This window comes from Panthera pardus, unplaced genomic scaffold (genome assembly GCF_024362965.1).
Source record: "Panthera pardus isolate Hobbes unplaced genomic scaffold, ASM2436296v1 HiC_scaffold_12, whole genome shotgun sequence".
Taxonomy (NCBI): domain Eukaryota; kingdom Metazoa; phylum Chordata; class Mammalia; order Carnivora; family Felidae; genus Panthera; species Panthera pardus.
The window spans coordinates 108,503,232-108,527,223 of record NW_026526677.1 but is presented as its reverse complement, the minus strand read 5'-3'; the positions used below and the strand labels follow the sequence as shown (position 1 = coordinate 108,527,223).

Below are 23,992 nucleotides of genomic sequence, written 5' to 3'. Positions count from 1 at the left end.
TTCTGATTTTAATAAATCCCTAAATGTCAGCAACTTTTCATCAATTCTGCTAATACATAGTTTAGGGAAGTTCACTTTAAAAATTGCTACCCCAGGGGTGCCTGGGTGGCTTGGTCGGTTAAGCATCCAACTTCAGCTTAGGTCATGATCTCAAGGTTCGTGAGTTTGAGCCCCGCATCGGGCTGTGTGCTGACAGCTCGGAGCCTGGAGTCTGCTTCGGATTCTGTGTCTCCCTCTCTCTCTGTCCCTCCCCCACTCACGCTCTCTCTATTTCTCTCTCTCTCTCTCTCTGTCTCTCAAAGATAAATAAACACTAAAAACTTTTTTTCTTTAATTACTACCCCACACACTCTACCTGGCTTATCATAAAACATCTTTTTATGGTAGAAACAAACAAACATTGTTTTCTGAAAGGAATCACTTTATGTAATAAAGTACTGGTCTGACTTTTAGGAGTTCCAGAAAAACATGAAACAAAGGTTAAAGTATATTTATACTTTAAGCTGTGAAAAGTGTTTCAAAATACAGGTAAGCAGTTCTGCATATAAGCACGACTAAGTAAATATTGATGGCTAGCTGACATTAGTTTGGTTTAAAATCTTAACAGCATTCGTTCTTCTTTTTTTTTTCTTATGTTTATTTTTTTATTTTGAGAGAGCAAGTGAGCTGGGCAGGGGCAGACCAAGAGAGAAAGAGAATCCCAAGCAGGGTCCAGGCTACCAACACAGGGCTTGATCCCAGGGACCACAGGATCATGACCTGAGCCAAAATCAAGAGTCAATCAGATGTTTAACCAACTGAACCACCAAGATGCCCCAGTGAACAGCATTCTCTTAAACATTCTTGAGATGTAGTGACTTTTTCTGTTTTCCTTCCTATGGTAGCAATTCATTTTTAATTTAGGAACATCTTGCTAAGTCAAATGACTGTATTACTGGAAGTATGTCTTTTAAGACCATCAACTGGTATCAGTAGCTAGGATATAACTGATATAACAAAACCATCAAAAATATCTCAGTGCCGGGGCGTCTGGATGACACGGTCGGTTAAGTGTCGACTCTTGATTTGGGCTCAGGTCATGATCTCATGTTCCATGCTGACAGTGCAGAGCCTACTTGGGAAGCTCTCTCTCGCTCTCTTTCTATCTTTCTCTCTGTCTCTAAATAAATAAATAAATTTATCTTCCTTTACTAAGAATGTTTAGAGTGTTTTTTCTTCTGATATTTAATTTTTTTTTCTAAATTTTTTTTTTTTTTTTTAACGCTTATTTGAGAAGAGAGAGACAGAGCATGAGCGGGGGAGGAGAGAGAAAGAGGGAGACACAGAATCTGAAACGGGCTCCAGGCTCTGAGCTGTCAGCACAGAGCCCAACAGGGGACTCGAACTCATGGACCGCAAGATCATGACCCGAGCTGAAGTTGGACGCTTAACCAACTGAGCCACTCCGACGCCCCTCTTCTGATTTTTTAGTCTTTCCAAATGTGTTTCCTTTTCGTAGGAATTTGTGTGAAACGGCCTCAAATAAATAAGGCTGAGGGATAGCCTTAATAACAGATTCCTGCCTCAGAAATACAAAAAGAATGGTGTGGAGCCCAAATTGAACCCTCTTTGAGAAGAGATTAAGAGAGAATAGTCCAAACAGAAGTTAGATAGATGTTAAGATCTTTCTGGCATTATGAAGAAAGATTGTAATTTTTTTCTCCTTTTTTAAAATTTAAATTTTAGTTAGCATACCATGCAATATTGGTTTCACGAGTAGATTTCAGTGATTCATCAGTTATATACAACACCCAGTTCTCATCACAACAAGTGCCCTCCTTAATGTCCATCATCCATCTAGCCCCATCACCCCCCCCCCCACCTCCCCTCCATCAACCCTCAGTTTGTTCTGTATCATTAAGGGTCTCTTGTGGTTTGTTTCCCTCTCTTCTCTTTGTCCCCCCACCCCTTCCCATATGTTCATCTGTTTTGTTTCTTAAATTCCACATATGAGTGAAATCCCATGATATTTGTCTTTCTCTGACCAACTTATTTAGCTTAGTATAAAACATTCCAGCTCCAACAATGTCACTGCAAATGGAAAGATTTCATTCTTTTTGATGGCTGAGTAATATTCCATTGTGTGTGTGTGTGTGTGTGTGTGTGTGTGTGTGTGTGTGTATACACACACACACACACACACACCACATCTTTTTATCCATTCATCAGTTGATGGATATTTGGGCTCTCTCCATAGTTTGACTATTGTTGATAATGCTGCTATAAACATTAGGGTGCATATACGCCTTCAAATCTGTATTTTTTTATCCTTTGGGTAAATATCTAATAGTGCAATTGCTGGATTGTAGAGTGGTTATATTTGCAAGATTATAATTTCTTAAATTCTAGGCATTGCCTCTCATTTTTCTTCAGTATAGCATTGTTCAAAGTGATTTTAATAGGTGTAATTTGAGAAAAGGTTTCCTTGATTAAATGGGGTGGGAAATTGAGGGATTTGTCAGAGCTTTTAATATATGGACCTGGTAATACACATTGTGAATCCCCGAGATAGATATGAGATTTCCCAAATCAGAGTCTTTTTACAAAAGCATTTTAGTAACTGATGGGTAGGTGGGTAGGTAGGTAGGTAGGTAGGTAAGGAGATAGAGCACTTTAGGAAACAATACTTCGAAAAGAAAAAGTGTAGGCAATTCCTTAAGTTTTAGGAATATATTTGAGAATCTCACAGTTTCTTCTTTCATGTGATTCTCTATGTCTCTTTTGCTGGTGCTTCTGGACATGATACCATATGATTTAAAAGTTTTCCCTTTTAAAACTCTTGAAATTTCAGGGCGCCTGAATGGTTTAGTCAGTTAAGCATTCATCTCTTCATTTCAGCTCAGGTCATGATCTTGTGGTTTGTGAGATGGAGCCCCGTGTTGGTCTCTGCACTGATGGCATGGAGCCTGGAACCTGTGTCTGGAATCTCTGTCTTCCTCTCTCTCTATCCCTCCCTCGCTTATGCTCTCTCTCACTCTCTCTTGAAAATAAATAAATAAACTTAATAAATTACAAAAAAAAAAAAAAAGGTGGAAGACAAGATGTAGTTAGTTGTATGCAAAGCACCATTGGCCGCAAAGAAAATTAGTGAGATATGAATTGAAAACAACCTGCAAGAAAGTGGGAGAGAAACATACAGGAAAGAAGCCACGGAGGTCAGCCACCTGTGGTCAACATGCTGGCCTGGCCATTCTAGTAGATAAATAACTATAGCCACAGGACTGGGAGGGAACAGACAGGTGGTCTGATACAACACTATCATTTATTTTTTTAATTTTTTTTTTTGTCTTTTTTATTTTTGAGAGAGGGAGAGACAGAGTGCTAGTGGGGGAGGAACAGAGAGAGAGGGAGACACAGAATCCGAAGCAGACTCCAGGTTCCGAGCTGTCAGCCCAAAGACCAACGCGAAGCTCGAAGTCACGAACCGTGAGATCACGACCCGAGCCGAAGTCAGACTGAGCCACCCAGGCGCCCCCAACAGTCTCATTTTTTAATAATGCAATTAATGTCCAGGAAGGCTTTGACTTGCCCCAGAGGTTATAGCTCCTTAGTGGTTTGCCAAAGAACCCTGTTCTCTTAGCTCTGTATTCACTGTCCTTTCTGCTGCACCATGCCTCCTGTTGTGATTGAAGAGTTTCACTGACACATTTTGCAGTTTCCGTCTTGAAAAATAATCTGTTTGCACACAAACCCCTCCCCCTGTCCTCTGTATACCCATGTTAATTATCCTCTCCACCAAACCATTATTTTCCTGCTATATTCAGAAAACAAGGGTGAAATCGCTTTGCACAACGGTAGCAATACCGGTAACTGATGGCAAGCACGTGTGGCCGCGATGACAATTCCCTGGCGTCTACACGGTACCTCCGTGACCGCATTGCTGCACTTAGTGGCAGGAGTGAGCCCTGCCGCTGCAATGAACCAACTTGTATGAAGTAGCCTGCCGTAGGTATTGGGTACTGGGCGAAAAGTAAGGTGTAGTCTTACATCCAAGGTCCATGCTGCTCTCTATGTGGTGCAGACTATGCTGCTGTAACTAAGAGCTGCCCAAATATGGCACCTTACATAATACAGAGCCTTGTTTCTCCTGCCACCATAGTCCAGAGTGAATGGTTCTGGGCGGTCAGGGCGGCTCTACCTCAAGATCACCTTCCAGGATTCTTCTGTCTTTCCATTTTCCTAGCGAAGGTCAGGTCAGAAGGAGAAGGAGGAAGCCTACTGCAAATGGCTTTTCCAAGTAGATGTACCACACAGTGCACACACTGCTTCTCATGTCCCGTTGAACCGGATTTAGGGACGGACCACAGCTGACTTCAGGAGAGCTGGGGAATACAGTCTCTATCTGAGTTGCTGTGTGCCAGCTAACACGTGGGAGTTCTGTCACTAAAGGTAGACAGGGAGAATAGACATTGGGAGACCATTAGACCTCTCTCTTACAGACTTGCAGCAAAGAAAGATAACAATCAAAGAATTGCAGTAAAGGCCAGTAAGTAGTAAATTAAGTTCCAGGGGCGCCTGGGTGGCTCAGTCAGTTAAGCGTCTGACTTCGGTTCCGGTCATGATCTCATGGTTCATGGGTTTGAGCCCCATGTCAGGCTCTGTGCTGACAGCTCAGAGCCTGGAGCCTGCTTCAGATTTTGTGTCTCCCTTTTCTCTCTGCCCCTCCCCCGTTTGCACTCTGTCTCTCTCTCAGAAATAAATATTTAAAAATTTTTAATAAAATAAAGTTCTAGTGGCAGAACAAAGGGAGGAATTGTCCTCTGTGCCTGGGGTGAGGGCTCATTTCAGAGGATGTGTGTGTCCCAAAGAAGACGGTCCTCGATGCTGGGACATGAAGGATCTGTGAGAAATAGCAGAAGGACCAACCGCAATAGAAAAAGAAGAGGCTTCAGGTCATGATGGCAGATTGAACGCCTATGTCTATTTTAGCTTTTTTCCCCTGAAATCTCACTAAAGGGACGATAGTGCTGTTTTGTTTTGGAACCGTAAACCCTCAAACAAGGAAAGTAGGTAAAGAAACAACAGCAACCAAATTTCGGAAGCAGGAAAGCAGATGGAGGAATGGTAAATGAATTAGGAGATTCAAGAAAACTGGCTTCTAAGCAAGCGATGGAAAAAGCTAAAAACCCAAGCCAATATATACCATCCAAGCCCTAAAGACTCAGGAAATGGCTGGCACAAGATACTTCTGGAAGTGCAGGTGCTAAAATGAGCATCATTGAATGTCGGTCTAGTTAAGAAAGATTGGATCCTGGGGACCGAGGGCGGCTCAGTTGGTTGAGCATCTGACTCTTGATCTCAGCTCAGGTCATGATCTCATGGTTCCTGAGATCAAACCCCACATCAGGCTCTGCACTGATAGCACGAAGACTGCTTGGTATTCTCTCTCTTCCTCTCTCTCTCTCTCTCTCTCTCTCTCTCTCAAAAATTTAAAAAAAAAAAAGGAAAGAAAGAAGGCTTGGATCCTCACATCCCTACCACCATTCCACACATCAGGTGACTTCCCCTCCCCCCACATTGGCAAAAAACTGGAAATTTATTCTTGGAAAAGAATTAAATATACAGTCTTCAGTTGGAAGCACCACGCATACTTGAGGTTGGGGTCTCTTATTAAAAGTAAGGGCATTAAAAAAAAGAAAAGGGCATTAAGTGAATGCATGCATGTTGGATGCTATTACAGTCTAGTCCTCCCCCGTCCCCACGCAGCTCCCAGTCAGCCCCTCACCCTTCAAACAGGACATTGGTTAAAAAAAATAATAAAAAACAGAACCCCTGAACATTGGTGAAGTCATTTCTGAAGAATCTGACTAGCCCAAGAAGAGAAACGTAAGTTAGCAACATGGGAGTTTCCTCAACTCAGTGATCCAGCCTAATTCTCTGACTGTGGGGCTTTTGGTCTCAAGGAGTAATTGCAAGAAATATTAGGAAATCTGTAATATAAAACCTAGACACCAAAACAAACAGAGACCAGAGGCAACCGGAGAAACAAATTTAATAAGGGGGAAGGGAAGGTTCACAAAGAAAAAAATAACTGTCTTTAATTTACTAATAGAGATAATGGGAAAATATTACAATCATAAAATAAGAACAGGATGCCAATTTTTTTAAAAAAATATTTTGAGAACAAAAGAGCTTTTAGAAACACAGTAGGAAAAAAAATAAAACATTCAAAATAAAGTTGAGGGATGCCTGGGTGGCTCAGTTGGTTAAGCATCTGGCTTGAGCTCAGGTCATGATCTCCCAGTCCGTGGGTTCGAGTCCCGCATCAGGCTCTGCGCTGCAGCTTGCAGACTGGAGCCTGCTTCGGATTCCATGTTTCCCTCCCTCCCTGCCCTTCCCCACTTGTGCTCTCTCAGAAATGAATAAACATTAAAAAAAATTTTTTTTTAAAATAAGTCCAGATTCTCTATCATTCTTCCCATCGACAGGTGGGTGTTTTGTTATATAGCAAGCCTGGCCTATCTTTACTAATACATGAGATAATTGTTCAGTCTAGAAGACGTTGTGCAGGAAGGGGGAAGTCACAGTTTACGCCAGGGCTCAGCAATGAAAAGAAAGTCCATGATCAGAATAAACACAGATGCCAAGAAATGATGTATCTAAAATGATGATGTAATGACACTGGCTAGTTGGGGAATGGGGAAAAGTAAGGATAGGGGGCAAGTGCACATGTAACTTTGATAAAAACACAAACTCAGAAAAAGAACGTGAGCATAGTCTGTTCAAATAACTTGAAAATAAGAGCTGAATAAATCAGAGATAGAATGAAATGAGAAAGAGAGAAACACCAGTGGTAAATCCCAAGACGTGGGGAAATGTACAAAAGCACGGGAAACCCAGCAGCACAGACAAAGCCATATGGAAAGGGACGTAAGTCACGAAAATGGTGGGAGGATTAGAACCCGAGGAGAACTGTTGTTTAATTGTGTAGATCACGTAATGCACTGTGCTATATGAAAAATAAAATAATCATGAGAAGATGGTCATTGTCTTATTTTTATTTGGCAGACGGATGCCAGAAAGCATTGGACTGAGTGCTGAAGTCTTTTATATATTTTCTGTTAACAAACCAAATATACAAAATAAGCATCCTTCCATTATCGCCTTGCAGACAGCGAAACTAGAGACAGTTCCCTTTAATTTCCAAATAAACTGTTTCGATTTTCACACATAACTTGTTCTACCTTCCAGAAGCCGCTGCACAGTACCCATTTGAATTACTACCAACTTAACGTACTTTAGAAAACGTGGGTGATTTCGCCTATGTGCTTTTAAGTATCTACTCTTATTCAGCCCATTTCTCTCTCCTTTTGGCTTTGCAAATCCCTACCATAAATATCAAAAGGAGAAAAGCTCTTTGCTATTCCTCTGTTCTCCCATTTGGTCAGCGTTTGCACGCCGCCTGGGCACAGTCTGAGGGTATGACCTTATTCACTTGTTGATGTATTCCTTTACAAATATTGGTAGGACACATCATGCCCAGTTCTGCTAAGATGTTAGACACTAGGGATACAGCATTCCAGAAGAAAAAAACAAAAATCCTTGCTTTCTCGGGGCTTATCTTGTAATGGGAGGAGTCAGGCTATAACCAAATAAACTGGAAAAACTACATAGGATATCAATGTTAACTGCTGTGGAGGAAAATGGAAGATAAGACTGAAACAGAGCATGTTAGGAGGTGGGAAGGCCTCACTATTAAAAAGTGATGATGTGTCATAAAAGGAAAATAGAAGAAGGTGGTCATGGGAGTTGATTCACATTCAAAGAGAGAATACGGCCTGTTAGGTCTTGTTGGTAATGTGTATGTAGCCTCTGCAACCACAGACTTGATATTTTATGCAGATACCCTGGAATTACACAAAGAAGATTTTAATGTTTGTATGGATACCAAAGCATAACTTAAGTCATGAGCTCCAAGTTTCAGAATCTCGGGCCAGAGAGGGGTTGTTAGAGTCAGTAATAATAAAAGGAGAGGGGAGACTTGTCTCTTCGACTGGAAAGCAGTGCTCAGGGCCTGAATGACAAGGCCAGTGAGGCAGGTAAAATAAAGCCTCAACGCAATGACTATTCCCAGAAGGGCAGTAGGGATGTAAGGTCATGGCAAAAAGCACTCACAGGGCTAATGCACTCACAGACTGCTTGCTTCCAGCAGCCTCTGGCATCAAACTACTTATATCCTCTAAATGCCTGTTTTACAACTGGCAAAGCCACAAAAAGGACATTTCCAGGATGGAACATCTGGTTCGTTTTACCTAAGTGAAGTCAGCCAGCGGTCTATATTTCGTTGCTTTTTTAAGACGCCTGTGCACGTCCAACGAAATTCATAACAACAGCAGACAGGAGTTAGATAATCTTGCCACTTTCAGATAGCATTTCAAAATAAGTAACTATAATATAGTACAAATAATCTTGTGCATTCCAGGACCTGTGGACTTTTGTCCTTCATAGGACAACAGCATTTTGTTTTCAGTGCCCTCCAGGAAACTAGGTAACTGCTTACTCTGAGATACTTACATTTTTTAGAATCTCAGGAATCATGTCGTTTGGGTCAAAAAAACACTTCAAACTCCCGAAGGCATTTCATTCACACTCGATTGCATTGCTTCTGTATTACGTGATTCGTTGCAAATGGAAGGTCACTATCATGTGTCCACATGTTATTTCAGAGGAAAAAAGTCAGGAAAATTAACATAAATTAGATGACCATTTTTCTTTTCTAAAGCACATATACTGTAGGAATAAACTTGGAGCATCTGTCGGTTAAGCATCTGACTTCGGCTCAGGTCATGATCTCACGGTTCGTGAGTTCGAGCCCCACATCGGGCTCTGTGCTGACAGCTCGGAGCCCGGAGCCTGCTTCACGTTCTGTGTCTCCCTCTCTTTCTGCCCCTCCCTGTTCGTGCTCTCTCTCTCTTTCTCTCAAAAATAAGTAAACATTTTTTAAAGTTTTTAAAAATTAAAAAAAAGAATAAACTGCGGCTCCTGGGTGGCTCAGGCGGTTAAGTGCCCAACTTTGGCTCATGTTGTGATCTCACAGTGCATGAGTTTGAGCCCACGTCGGACTCTGTGCTGGCAGCTTAGAGCCCACTTCAGATCCTCTGTCTCCCTCGCTCTCTACCCCTCCCTCCCCACTCATGCTCTTTCTCTCTCCCAAAAAAAAAAAAATAAACAAACAAACTTTGCAGATGAATGGTTAAAAAAAAACGTGGTATAAACATACCGTTGAATAGTCTTCAATCATAAAAAAAAAAGGAAATCCTGTCACATGCTATGACATGGGTGACCCCTGAGGACATTATGCTGAGTGAAATAAGCCAGTTACAGAAGGACAAATGCTGCGTGATTCTATGGATACAAGTTGTCTAAAGTAGTCAGACTCATGGAATCGGAAAGCATAGTGGTTACCAGAGGCTGGAGTGGGGAAGAGGAGGAAATGAGCTGCTGTTTGACGGGAATGGAGTGTCAGTCATGCAAGATGAGACAGTTCTAGAGATCCGCCGTATGGCACCGTGCTTGCAGCTGACGATAGTGTAGTGCACGCTTTAAAAATTGTTAGGAGGGTGGATCTCATCTTATGTGTTGCTTACCCACAATAATTCCAAAGAAAAATGAGTTTTGGCTTCACGAAACCATGTTGAACGTTACAAAATGTCTGTTGCTTGGTTTTCTGCCCTCTTCCCTTACAAACTGTGCGGACACTATCGACCGGGGCTTTGGCCCCCAGTACCAAAAGCGGCTTGAGGACCCTGATCTAAAACGAATCAGGCACCACGGGGGGCCAGTGTGGTCCTCACCATATTGTTGCCCCTTTTTTTGCCTGTTCTCCCACTTCCATAAGAAGCCCCAAATGACCAGTTGGCAGTCTCAGCTGATTTGGTGGAAGCATCACAGGGTTCTCTAGTGAAAGCGTTTCTCCTTTGGATACTAAAACCTTGACATCAGCAGAGTTCAGAGTCACAGGGATTAGAAGCAACAAAAAATTGTAGTGACTCATTAAGTGCGATTGTGAGAGGTACCGTCACCCCACCTCCACCCTTTGTTTCCCAAACCACAGCATCTGTGCCTGAGGACCCCCCCCCCACCACACACACACACACACACACACACACACACACACACACACACACACACACTGTATCCCTCGCTAGTTTAAAACACAAATGTCGTGGGTCATCCCAAAATCTCACAAGGTGTTACCTCCTGGACATTGGTGTAACAGAATCTTAGCCCATTCCACGGTTTTATAAGGCCAGATGCTTGTAGGTGATTGTGACATGGTAAGATCAACGAATCCCATGGCACCCGTCCATTTCCCTGTCTCCTCCTCGGCTAAGTGAGATCTTTGATCTGCAGCCAAGTGTGGGATACCATGTCTAGATGTAAGGGATTCTGTAAGTTCATAGACGGCGGTGCTGGCATGGTTTGAGTCCAGCGTAAACGTCTGTTACAGCGAGGACGCATCAGTGTCCCTTCCGTCATGGTCCCCCCAGAGTAAGATGCCATACCAAAAGTGTCAGTAGCTGCTCGAAAGTTAACTATTACGCTGAAAAGAACAGATACTGCACTTGATCTTAGCCCAAAGGCCGAGAAGCGATGGACAGTTAACTATTAAACAGTGACAGTCCAGGAGAGAGAACTCTGTCTTTGTTGAGCCCAGTCACAGCCTCCATCTTTCTGCCATGATGTCTTTGAGTCCAAAGTGGGGTAGAAATACTGACAGATAATGGTAGGGCAGGATATTTTGTTTTGCCAGTTATTAGGAACTCCTCCACAGAGGGGAGGCTGGGGTGCGTATTCACACAGAATACAAGGATTCATGTGCTCTAGACCCATCTGCATACCTCTTCTTCCCCAGACCTCCTTCTTATCAGTCCCCTGATCTTGTTTTTTCCACCATGCCAAACCTTTAGCCTCTGCTCATGAATTGGTGTAGATCCCTACCTACCTGTCTCCATCTCTTCCTCTGCAAAAAGTTCCACTAGAAGTTCCAGGAACGGGAGGGGCTCTCTTTTCCACTGACCTTCAAGTCCATGGTGGAGCGGGGTTGACCATTGTCAGCATAGTGTGCAGCGCCATGTGTGAGGCAGACTTGAGTTTCTTCCTCTTCAGTTATGGGGAAATCCAGATGAGGCCATGGGTTGAGAGGGTCCTGCAAAAGCAGGCCTGCTTGGGGTGTGAGCCTTGTCACTCCAGGTCCCCTTAGGATCTACCCCTGTCTTACATGTATGTATGGCTTCGCTTGGTGACTAAGATCCAGCCTGATGAAACGAGAATACCTAGCTCCTGATGAGCACTCAGATTACACAGTCACTTGGTGTCCCACAGCTAGGCATTTGGTCTCTGTCAAAGCCAGGTTGTAAGCCAAGAACTACTTCTCAAAAGTATGATGGCTTTTGGCAAAAAGGGCGTACCTTTCTTCCCAAATGCCACTCCTGTAATTGTCCGATGGGTCCCTCCCCGGGCCTGATAGAGCATCCCAGTCTGCCATAGGTACTTCAGGCAAGCACCGTTAGGTCTGATGGACCATGGGCCAAGTAGCAAAGCTGCTTGTATTGTTGCTTGGACCAGCTGAAGGGACGTCTCTTGCCTTCAGCCCTGTTCAAGCTAGTGGCCTACTGGCTGTCCCACTAAATGGGTCAGAGAAGTAGATTCGGATACTATACTAGTGTCCTCCAAGAGCCAAAAAGGCCCACCAAGTATTAGGCTTTTTTCTTCTTGGTAGGGGGCATAAGATACCACAGCTTGTCTTTGGAGAGGTTTTCACAGCATGCCTCAGATTAAGAGATCCCTGTCCCCCAAGACACTTCACAGAAATTACTGACTACCGTATTTTCATGGGATATATATTTAGGATACGTGGATATATATTTCATTTACCCACTCTCCCCTGCCACTGGCACACTCATAGCAACTCAGTGACCTTGGTGTGAGAACATAACATGCTGCTAATAGATCTTAATGTTGGGCACCGACATGATCTTAATGTTCTTTTTTCACACTAGTATCTCTTTCCCTCAAACGTTCTCATTCTCTCTGCCATTTCTCCCATTTCCCCAATGGCTGTGTTCATGGCTTTACCAAATCAATCATTTATTCCCTCACTAAGAACGTACTGAGTGCCCACTTTGTGCCAGGCCCTTGAGAATCACTGGATAATCAGTGATGAGCATAGACACGGCGCCCACTACGTCTCACAATTAGCAACCCAACATCCTGGATTCAGAAAGTGGAAGGCAGTGGAGAAGGATGGTACGCAAGAGTACTAGCCTTGAACACAGTGATTCTGCCCACCAACCTGAGAAACAGATTCTGACCAAACAACCGCCATTTTTCCTTCAATGCAGGTGTCTAATGAGAGGAGTAGAGTGTTCCTCCCGTTCTGCTTCGTGGGGAGAAAAAGTTCGAAATGGAAATCCTGTTTCTTCCTATGGTAGAAGCCTAAATGTGAGGGAAGAGGGAGAAGAGTTTCTCCTGAACCAGCGCTATTCCTTTGCAGTGATGAGTGTCTACATGGGAGTGGTTATAATTAATTCATAGTGACACCAGCCTGCCTGGTTGAGTGATCTTCCCCAGAAACATTCGGCTGCACGCTGGCCTGATCCGGAGGTAGTTTTCCCAGATGAGTATAGCAGTGGGGGGGAGGAGCTTGGGAATTTTGATATTTCTAAGAGAACAATTATAGTGATGTCTCATGGAAGGCAGTAAAAATAGGAGGGTATTAATGGATAGCAAGTCATGGAATTGCTGAGTAGATTACAAATCTTGATAACATTTTGAAATTATCACAGTAAAAATATGCTGCAGGCTATGAGATTTTAATCAAAACGTAGGCTGTATATTTGCAGTTTTGGAAGTAGTGAATTTCTGATGACGAAAAGGAAGTAGGTGAGAAAGAATGACGAGAATAGTTCATTAGAAATGAGGAAGCCACAGGGCGACCGAATGGCTCAGTTGGCATCTGATTTCAGCTCAGGTCATGATTTCATGGTTCCTGAGTTCGAGCTCTGCGTCGGGCTCTGTGCTGACATCTCAGAGCCTGGAGCCTGCTTTGGATTCTGTCTCCCTCTCTCTCAGCCCTTCTCCTGCTCGTGCTCCCTCTATCTCTTTCTCAAAAATAAATAAACATTACAAAAAAAAAAAAAGAAAAGAAATGAAGAAATTAGGTAACAGAGATGACACCAGACAGCTCCTCCAAATAAGTGTTGAAATCAACGAACAGAATGAGAGGAAGTGCGATGGAAAGAAAAACGAAGCAAAGTGCTTGAGTCTTCAGCATGCGGGGAATGACCTCGCACTTGGCAGATGACAGAAGATGATAGAGCCAGATGGCAGAAGCCTCAAAGGAGCAGGGAATTTCTTTTCTTTTCTTTTCTTTTCTTTTTTTTTTACAACTGGAGTTGGGAGACAGTTCTCTGGAAGTGAGCCTGGGAAGCATAGGCCACCGCCTCTTGTGCCTACAGAATGAACAACTTGAACGTGTTGCGGGGGGGGGGAAGCCGTGTGGTCAGGAAATGAAATTAAATACAGCAGCTTTCAGTAAGGCAAGGAGGAGGGGAAAACATTCCGAGAGGAGACTGTTCTTTAAAATGGGATGGAAGTTCCTAATAGTGTAGTTTTCAAGGTATAAAAGAAGGAGGTTTCTTTTATAATCAAAAGGAGATCTTCTGGGGCGCCTGGGTGGCTCAGTTGGTTGAGCCTCTGACTTCAGCTCAGGTCATGATCTCACGGTCCGTGGGTTCGAGCCCCGCGTCAGGCTCTGTGCTGACAGCTCAAAGCCTGGAGCCTGCTTCAGATTATGTGTCTCCCTCTTTCTCTGCACCTCCCCCGTTCGTGCTCTTTCTCCCTCTCAAAAATAAATAAACATTAAAAATAAAAAAGGAGATCTTCCACTTGGGGGGGGACAAAGATCTTCCATGATTCACCTTCCCCCTTGTATCACCATCATGCTAGATTTATCCCCTTTCCAGTCTCGCCAGAGGGTAGCATCATAACTCTTAACTTTCCCAAAGCACACCTGAGACCAGATTGGAATGCATTCATTTATTTCTCTCTCCCTTCTCTTCCTTCTTTCCTTCCATGGCCCGCCCCCCCCCCCCCCCCGATATTTTTTTCTTTTCTTTAATCCATTCATTCAGTGAGACTTTCAGAGTCCAGAAGAAAATGGTTATAAAGTAACCTGCAGCAAGATGTTGTTGCTTATAAAGAATTGTTACCCCAGGGTACCTGGGTGGCTCAGTTGGTTGAGCATCCAACTCAGGTCACAATCTCACAGTTCGTGAGTTCGAGCCCCACATCAGGCTCTGTGCTGACAGCTCAGAACCTGGGGTCTGCTTCAGATTCTGTGTGTCCCTCTCTCTGCCCCTCCCCTGTTCATGCTCTGTCTCTCTCTCAAAAGTAAATAAACATTTAAAAAATTTTAAAAAAAGAATTCTTATCATTAACTCAAATTCTTTACAGGGAGGCTGACCTACATAGTTATTTTAGGATCTGTACCCTACCTATAATACTCTCGAGAACTTATGGATACCTAAGTGTTACCCAAGAAAGGAGGTCCAGAGAAAGATACACGCTCCCTTTCAAGGTCCAGTTTCAGTCGGTAAGCCTGTGTCTTCCCCTAAATAACTGACAGTAAGGATGCCCAACTGTGTTAGGGAAAACCTACCCCAGGGCACAACTGTATCTGAATCTGAAGCCTAACCATATCAGAATTCTAAACTAATATCCGTACCCACACACAGAAACTGAAGGCCAAGTTATTATATGGAAAATGGCAGATGTCATATTGAGACCATTTATCCCAACTAATCATTAATAAGGGCTGTTTCTATAGTGTATATGGCATAGAATTTGCTATAATTTTGTTCTATAGAATGATTTGCCAACTGTATTCCTAATATGTTTGCAAAATTAAACACACAGGCCTGGAAAACATGGCATTTTCTCCAGTGTAAGACATGCCTCTGCCTAATATATGAGCATCTCAACATTGAGTTTTCAACCACAAAAGTATGTTTTTATAAATTAAACTAATGGTAAATTAAAGAGGAGGGAGAATAAAAGTAATGCCAACTCAGTGCTGAGTAAATTAAAGCTTTCAGTTCAATCACATAGCCTTAATTAGGTTTCTCTTAAGGCGCCGCACATCTACCTAAATTCACACATATAAAGATGAAAAGCAAAACAATAACAAATTATGCCTCAGTTTTTTTTTTTAAAGCAGCAACTTAAATGAACTGCAGTATTTGTAGCCTGACAAATATAGTGGGAGATTTTTCTTATTGTCAGTGGCCGTAGAATGCAGTAGTCCTTCAGAAAATATTCCTAAAATATTCACTTGAGAATCTCTCTGCTAAGAATTCTGAGGAAAAACAGGGAAGCAGGAGAAAGGGAAAGAAAGAAGAGGTAAAGATACTTTCTTCACACTCCCACAGCAAATGGTACTAAGGAAGTCGTGGAAGAGGTAGAGAGAGCCCCAGTGACCCACTGGCCTTCCACAAAGATCTCTCGTGGCCAGGCAAGTAAGAGAGGCTCATCTCAATGCTCGAGGTCACTGACGACTTGGAAACTGAGACACACGTGACCTGTGCCTCCTACAGCATTTAGCACTTCCCTCTCCAATAAGATTACTTAATCCGATATGACAGATATCAAGTAGCATCTATCATTTGCCAGGCAATAGGATTGTTAGATACATAGAGGAAACATGTTTGACCCTCAAGGAGCCTTGAACTGCGTGGGAGACATCCCAGACAATCCAGTCAGTACATTGTGAAAGTGGACGTAATCATAATGGCGGTGTGCCAAAGGCTCAATGGAATTATAAGAGATTGCCTAAGAGAGGTGGGGAACAAGAGGTCAGTGACAGGGAAGACTTCTCATATTTATGATTTTTGAGCCGACTCTCGAAGGAGAAATAGGAGTTTGGTAGGCAGAAAAGGGTAGAAGACATTCTAGGTAGAAAAATAACACGTAAAAGCAAGATATATAAAATAGTGTGGCCTTGCCACCTTGCCTCATGATTCAATCAGAAAATAGCACAGGGGCGCCGGGATAGCTCAGTCGGTTAAGCATCCAATTCTTGATTTCGGCTCAGGTCATGATATCACGGTTCATGGGATCCAGCCCCGAGTAGGGCTCTATGCTGACAGTGCAGAGCCTGCTTGGGATTCTCTTTCTCTCTCTCTGCCCCTCCTCTGCTCACACACACGTGCGCACACACACTTCCTCTCTATCAAAATAAATTAATAAACTTAAAAAAAGAAAGAAAGAAAACAGATAGGAACAGCACACTTGAGGGTGAACTGAAAGTTTAACCAAGTGACTATTTCTGGAGATATGTATGGGCAAGGTCACCAAAAAAGGATGGTGAGGTGTTCAGAGTTACCCAGCGAGGGGCGCCTGGGTGGCTCAGCTGGTTGAGCGTCCAGCTTCGGCTCAGGTCATGATCTCATGATTCGTGAGTTCGAGCCCTGTGTGGAGCCTGCTTCGGATTCTGTGTCCCCCCCTCTCTCTGCTCCTCCCCCACTCATGCTCTGTCTCTCTCTCTCCTTCAAAAATAAATTAAAACATTTTTGAGGAGCGCCTGGGTGGCTCAGTTGGTTAAGCGTCCGACTTCAGCTCAGGTCATGATCTCGTGGTCTGTGGGTTCGAGCCCCGCGTCAGGCTCTGTGCTGACAGCTCAGAGCCTGGAGCCTGTTTCGGATTCTGTGTCTCCCTCTTCCTCTGACCCTCCCCTGTTCGTGCTCTCTCTCTCTCTCTGTCTCAAAAATAAATAAATGTTAAAAAAAAATTTTTTTTTAATTTTTTTTGAAAAATTTAAAAAAAAAAAAGAGTTAGCCACAGTGAGAAGCCATTCACTGGCCAAAAGAGACAGGAAAGAGAATGGGATTACCTGAACCCAGCAGAACCCATGAGAAAGGCACTACCCAACGGGAACCTTGACCAGAAATAGGAACAAGCTACTGCCAAGCCAGGGTCTAGGGGAGACAAAGAGAAGGGTAGATACCCTGACCTCCTTCCTCTGGTCACCAGCTGATGCCTCCATTGGCTAAGTCCCACAGCAAGCCCAAGGACAAGGAAGTGTGGAAAAGCTTTCCGTAGATGACACCTTCCCAAGGCCCAGACAAGAGCAGACACTAGATTTAGGGGCCAAATGGGATGCCTAGCACAGATTCATAACCCATGTGCAAGCAACTTCCTGTTTCTCGAATAGGTATCGCACAGGACCATTCCTGTAACGCACGTTATAACAGGCTTGGCTTTATTTCTTCTTCCCCAACTGATGGGGAGAGGGGCTCCTTGAATTAAATGACAGGGACAGAGAAATTCTTAAGATCTGGTTTGTTGGGTAACCTCTGCCCTTCACCAAATCTTCCTATCCTCATATTTTTAATCACAGTAATGTAATAATCTATCATATACTTTTTTGTTGTTGTTACTATGTTTATTTTGAGAGAGAGAGAGAGAGAGAGACAGGACACACGTGGGGGGGCGGGGGGGCAGAGAGAGAAGGAGACACAGAATCTGAAGCAGGCTCCAGGCTCTGAGCTGTCAGCACAGAGCCCCAAAGAGGGCTCGAACTCACAAACTGTGAGATCATGACCTGAGCCCAAGTTGGACGCTCAACCGGCTGAGCCACCCAGGCGCCCCCCTATCAGATACTTTAAAATAAAAACACATAGTCTTAAGTGTGAGATAACATACCATGTAAGTGCTTATTTATCTATCTGAAAATAACTACACTTTAATGTTCTGTCAGTGGATGAAACCCGCTCTCCTCTTAGTCTCAGAATATTTTTGTTCACTTAAGACACTTCCTATTTGGCTGGGGCGCCTGGGTGGCTCAGTTGGTTAAGCGTCTGACTTCAGCTCAGGTCCTGATCTCACTATTCGTGAGTTCGAGCCCCGCATCAGGTTCTGTGCTGACAGCTCAAAGCCTGGAGCCTGCTTCGGATTCTGTGTCTCCCTCTCTGTGTCCCTCCCCTGCTCGTGCTGGGTCTCTGCCTCTCAAAAATAAATAAATATTTTAAAAAAAAAAAAAAAAAGACACTTTCTATTTGGTTTATAAATTCTAGTGAAGTCACATTACGTCACCTTCAGATTTTATTACGGTGGGGGCAGAACAACGTACTCTTTCACAACCTGTTTTTCTATTTATTTTTCAGATCAATAACTCGATCTTATTACCGCAACTCAGTTGGCGGATTTTTAGTATTCGACATTACCAACCGACGATCTTTCGAACACGTGAAAGATTGGCTGGAAGAAGCAAAAATGCACGTACAGCCATTTCGGATTGTATTTCTGCTGGTGGGACATAAATGTGACCTGGCTTCGCGCCGTCAGGTTACAAGGGAAGAAGCTGAAAAGCTGTCGGCGGACTGTGGTATGAAGTATATAGAAACCTCAGCAAAGGATGCCACAAATGTGGAGGAATCCTTTACAATCCTGACCAGAGACATATATGAACTTATCAAAAGGGGAGAGATTTGTATTCAAGATGGCTGGGAAGGGGTTAAAAGCGGCTTTGTTCCAAATACGGTGCATTCTTCTGAGGAAGCGGTAAAACCCAGGAAAGAATGCTTCTGCTGACTTCCCGCAGGCCAGAGGACTCCCGTGAACAGACTGGGTGTCATCCCAGGATCAATACCAATGTTAACTTCAGCAGGAGACGCAATGGCAGCATTTAGGACACAGTTATAAATCGATGCTAATGCTATTTTGTAAGGTATTTAATGCAGAGCCCTATGCTTGCTGGTGACACTACCAGATTGGGGGTTGTGCTAAATTATCAGGCAAAGCAGACAACCTCTTCTTGAAACTGGAGTGTCTCCGGAATGACCCCCGTTCTCCCTTTGTTAGCACATAGCTAACCTTAACGTTCACATATACCAATATTACTCATTTTTCTTGACAGTTTGAAATGGGTTTTTTGTGCATATATAATCTGATCGAAAAGATTCTATCAGGAATTACGTTCTCCTGAGCTCATCTGTTAATGCTGAATAGCAAAGCGGATTTAAAAGTGCAGTGTTTGCTTACAAAGGAAACGATCTCAGAGGTATCATCAACTAGGACGAAAATAGTAATTCCATATTTAATGTGCCAGATTTTAAACCATTCTTTGAAATATGTATCCTCCCTTAATTTGCCTGAACGTAAGAAAATAAGTTTTATACTCATTTTTGTTCTCTGATTTCTTGCTCTTGATAGATTTATGTTTTGTAAAGATATCTAAGGATCCAAGCAAAATATTTTGTCGCAAATATTTGTAAAAATAAAAATGAAGGACCATTCATCAGCAAGTGTTTTGATGTTATAGTATATTGTCCTTATTTAGACAAGAAAAGTTCGTTTATATACCGACATTTTCAAAGAAAGTAAATGCAATTTACCTTGAACTGTTGTCAAAATTATCAGTATAGGTAAATACGGAATGTTTTTAGTGATCGCTTTTTTGTCCAATTAAGTTTCTGAATTTCCCGGTTCTGGGACAAGAAAAGTATAGGAAAGAAAGATTTTTCTGCAAGGAAGATTGGTTAGATGTTTGATATATTTAGCATTCAAATTGCGTTTCAGTAAAATTAAAGATAGAATACTGAGTTAAGGCTATAAAATGACTTTTGAGTTTTCTAATTTTTAACTTATTGATTAAATTCTCCTCCTGGAAGGGACATTTTGATAACAATAGTTTACAACATACATTTCTGTTCTGTTCTGTGAAGCATTCCCAATCACAAAGGGGCACCAAATGCAGCCACCTTTTTGGAATTATGAGGTTCACTGTCAACCTACAGTATCTTCATTTGTTTGAAAACCAAAGTGATATGGTGGAAAGAATATTTAACGAGAAATCAGAATACCTGGGTTCTAAGCTTGCCTTTGCTGTACCGGTATCTGAACACGAGTGAGTCACTTAACCTTGCTAAGCATCCATTGTCTTAACTGTAAGATGAGAATAATAACCCCATTTATTGTGTTTCATGGACTAATTTTGAGAATCAAGCGAATCATGTGACAAAGCTTTGTAAACAGAGAAAGCATTGTGCAAATACGTAATGAGCTTGGTCTCAGCTGCTCACGGGCATACTATTATATTTACAATGGATGAAAATGTTGTTTTCTCATATTCTTTCCCATTTCCACATTCTGCAGAGGGAGCAGAGGAAGGTGCAGGCTTTCCTGGACCTGAGGGATCTCTTGGTTTCATGTATGCCCTGTGCCCTCGTGCCCTGAAACACTGCTCCTCCCAAGTGGAAATGATTGGGAGGGAAATCCCAGGAGACATAACTTCATCCGGAATCATGTTTGAATGTGGTTTTGTGCATCTTTGAAGTAGATATTTGATTATATTTTAAATAATTGTACATTTTCTAGGTTCATGGAAGTATTTTTAATAGTGCTTATGGAGAGAAGAATATAAATTATAACATCACTATAAGATTTTGAATAGTTGTATTGTCAACATTTTCTTGATCTCCTTGCATTCGTTTCACTTGAGTGAGTTCAAACTGTAATTGATCAGGTAAGAATACCTGTCCCCGCCAAATGTGAAACAATTTATTTTTACTGCTACCGTTTTAAATCTTACGTTACAGTTTTGCACCAGTCCAAAATGGCACCAACTCAAAAACTGGGTATCTCACAACAGTTTAAAGTTTAAACAGGCACCTGTGCCTACTTGTGAAGTTAAACAACTAAAATATAAAATATGATTTAACTTCTGGACACCCTTTACAATACTAATGGTGGGGTAAAACGAACATTCAGGCTAAAGGGTTCTGATGTTTTTCAAGACTTAGAATAGAACTAAGGAGGCAGAAGAAACAAACGGAAATGCAGGACCCCCAAAGTTGATGCTTAACCAAGATCACACATGAGCAGAAGCAAGCCTAGATCTCTAGTTCTCCTTATACCTTAGTTGGGGTTCTTTTCATTACCATGCTGTGTCAGGTGTGTGTGTGTGTGTGTGTGTGTGCTGAAGAAAAGGGAAAATGTGATCTAACTGAATCCACAAAATTCTAAAATTGGCCATATAATTTTGAGGTTATGGAAGAGTGGTTTGTGGTACAACAATATTAAAATGAACAATAACTACAAAGATCTGAGTTCTTATGCAAGGTTGCCAAATTTCTGTATAACCTTAGCCAGATATCTTTATCCATATAGATATATCTATATAAAATAACTGACCTATTTTCTTACACATCGTTATGGAGAATGTGGATAGTGACACCGAGATAGTAAAAATGTTTGCTCCAGGCAAAACATTTTGACTAAGTGTCTTAGAAGTCAGGTATACTTGAATCAGATATCATTGATATTATTTCATTTCAATTATTCAATTTAAATTTAAACCTATTTAAATTTAAAATTTAAAACTAACGGATGATGTAGCTAATTACTATTTTTAATAAACATGATAAAAAGGAAATGAAAAACTATCTAATCATATGATACCCTTTCCCTGAGAAATGCTTCTCCTCTTGAACTGTATTAACACTTCGCATACAGTAATGTGATGTTCATTAAATGGTAAGCTGAAGCCAAAATGATTTTGTAAACAGAATGCTTTTAAATGTGGCCTTTATGTACATAATAGTAGCAAACAAGATTTCTTGGAGAGTTTACACTAGATTTCCAAAAGCCTCAAAATACTCCACGATTGTTTCCAGGGGCGACCAAAGCAGCCTTTATTACCATTAAGAGGACTTTCCCAATCTATTAATCCAACTTTATAGTATTCAAAAACTGAATCTATGGATTAATAAAATCCTTTTAAGAGTACTTTTGATTCTATATTGCCTTTGGTTCAATCAAGTACAAAGCCTCGCAGACTTCAAAGAGTGCACTATATTTGAATAATTTCCTTAGGTCTGACCGAGTGACAAGGATGTGAAAGACTAAAGACTCATTTCATAAGCTGATTCATTTGTTCCCCAGTAACTGCCTGCAAAGATTTAGTTGGAAATGCAAAGGAAGCATGTAATCTTTAAGAAAAAAAAAGAAGAAAGACTATAAAGGCTTTAAAGTTAGATCCTTTGTGTTTTAAAATAGAGTATGTTCCCAACAAGAAGCTTAACTCTTGGAAATTTCACAGCTGGTAAAAAGTTGTCTCTGGTTCCGAATCCAGATCTTTCTAAATCCCCGTGTCTTCACTAAACCTTCCTGAGTGACCAATCTTCACCTGATACCAAAATAACTAGCAAACCATTCTCCCGAATTTGGGTGAACGACTACATGACTTGGTGTTTCTATAATCCTAGAATGACGGTAGACACACGAGTGCTGAACTGTAACAATCTGTGTCAATCATTACAGACTCTGGTTCGCTTATTACGCGTAATCGTGTTGGAGAGTAAATGAAGAGAAAAGAAACAATTTTAAGATTATTTTTAAAGTTAATCTTCCTTATTGTTATCTCTCTGGGTGAATTTTTTTTGTCTTTTTTTTAAATGGTGCCTAAAACATTGTCTCATTGATGTGAACTTTGGTGACTAGCAATCAATGGTTATTATGTTGAATTAATCCTATTAAATGTGAGTCTCATATACATGGTTTTAATTTACACATTCCATGGAGAAACTTGTTTTGCTATAATCATCTCTTGCCATTTTTTTTCCTTAGAATGAAAACCAATGGGAGAAAGATATGGTTTACATTTTTTGAAGTATGTTATGAGTGTTACTTGATTTTAAATAATGAATAAAAAGAATGAGAACTATGGTTGTCACAAGGTTGTTACATTATCCATCTTTGGGGAACCATCTTTCGTGGTGCTTTCAAAACAGAAACAACCACTTAACTCCAATGACATGCATCTGTGTGTGTGTGTGTGTGTGTGTGTGTGTGTTTACAAATGAAGTGCAAAGAAGAACCAAGAGATCTGAAATCCTATTTATATTACGTAATCCTGGTGAAGTGTGAGGCAGAACTCCATGATCGAACAGGTATATATGTGCAGCAAAATGTGTAAATATTTACACTAAAAGAATGTCTGTAGATAACCTGTCACCAATTAAGGTCAGATTGTTTGCTGCCAAGTGAGTTATCAAAAGAATTGTAGACTCTCAGATGGGGCGCCTGGGTGGCTCAGTCGGTTGGACATCCGACTTCAGCTCAGGTCATGATCTCACGGTTTGAGGGTTCGAGCCCTGCATCGGGCTCTGTGCTGACAGCTCGGAGCCTGGAGCCTGCTTCGAGTTCTGTTTCTCCCTTTCTCTCTGCCCCTCCCTCTCTCACACTCTGTCTCTCTCTCTCTGTCAGAAATAAAATAAAACATTAAAAAATTAAAAAAAAAAAGAATTGTAGACTCTCAGAGCTTTTTGGGTTTCCAAATTACTTAAAAGGATGATAGTCTTTTATTATGCCTTGAGAGATAACTCAGAATTTGTGACTTTTTTTAGTAAGATCATCTTTGTCATACTTCAGCCTTGCACATAGCAAGAGCTTATTAAATTTTAAATAGAGCTGTTCAATCTCACAAAAAAAATTTAGAACTTCTGCATATATAACCAGTTATACATGTAAAATATTTAAAACAGTGCTTTGCACATAGTAAGCACTTGAGAAATGTCATCTTTCTGTTGTTGTTTTTTTTAAAGAGAGAGAGAAAGAGCAGGGTAGAGGGGCAGAGAATCCTAAGCAGACTCCATGCTCAGCCCAGAGCCTGGTGCGAGGCTTGATCCCACAACCCTGGGATCATGACCTGAGCTGAAGTCCAGAGTCAGAGGCTCAACCGACTGAGCCACCCAGGTGCCCCTTTAGCATTACTCTTATAACCACCGAAACGCCAAGAAGCCAGTTTTAGTCCCCGGTGTGCCACAAACTAATTGTTGATAAAGGCAGTCTTACAGATCATCGTGAATGGTCGCTACTCTTTGCAATGATTTGATTCTTAGAGTCAGGGGAGAATGCTTTAGCAGGACAAACAGAAGATGGTACAGTTCCTGGG

General features: G+C 41.9%; 1 protein-coding gene and 1 pseudogene across 1 annotated transcript in view; one reads left to right on the top strand and one right to left on the bottom strand.

Annotated features, from left to right (window-relative positions):
- The window catches only part of RAB39A (RAB39A, member RAS oncogene family), a 30,377-nt gene extending 7,615 nt beyond the window's left edge, over positions 1-22,762 (top strand). Inside the window, exon 2 of the mRNA XM_019469280.2 lies at positions 18,204-22,762. Coding sequence (XP_019324825.1) covers positions 18,204-18,630 — 427 coding nt within the window. The 3' untranslated portion in view covers positions 18,631-22,762. The remainder of the gene's footprint in view (positions 1-18,203) is intronic.
- Positions 10,461-10,634, bottom strand: LOC128776360 (U2 spliceosomal RNA; annotated as a pseudogene).
- Positions 22,763-23,992: the final 1,230 nt, after the last annotated feature.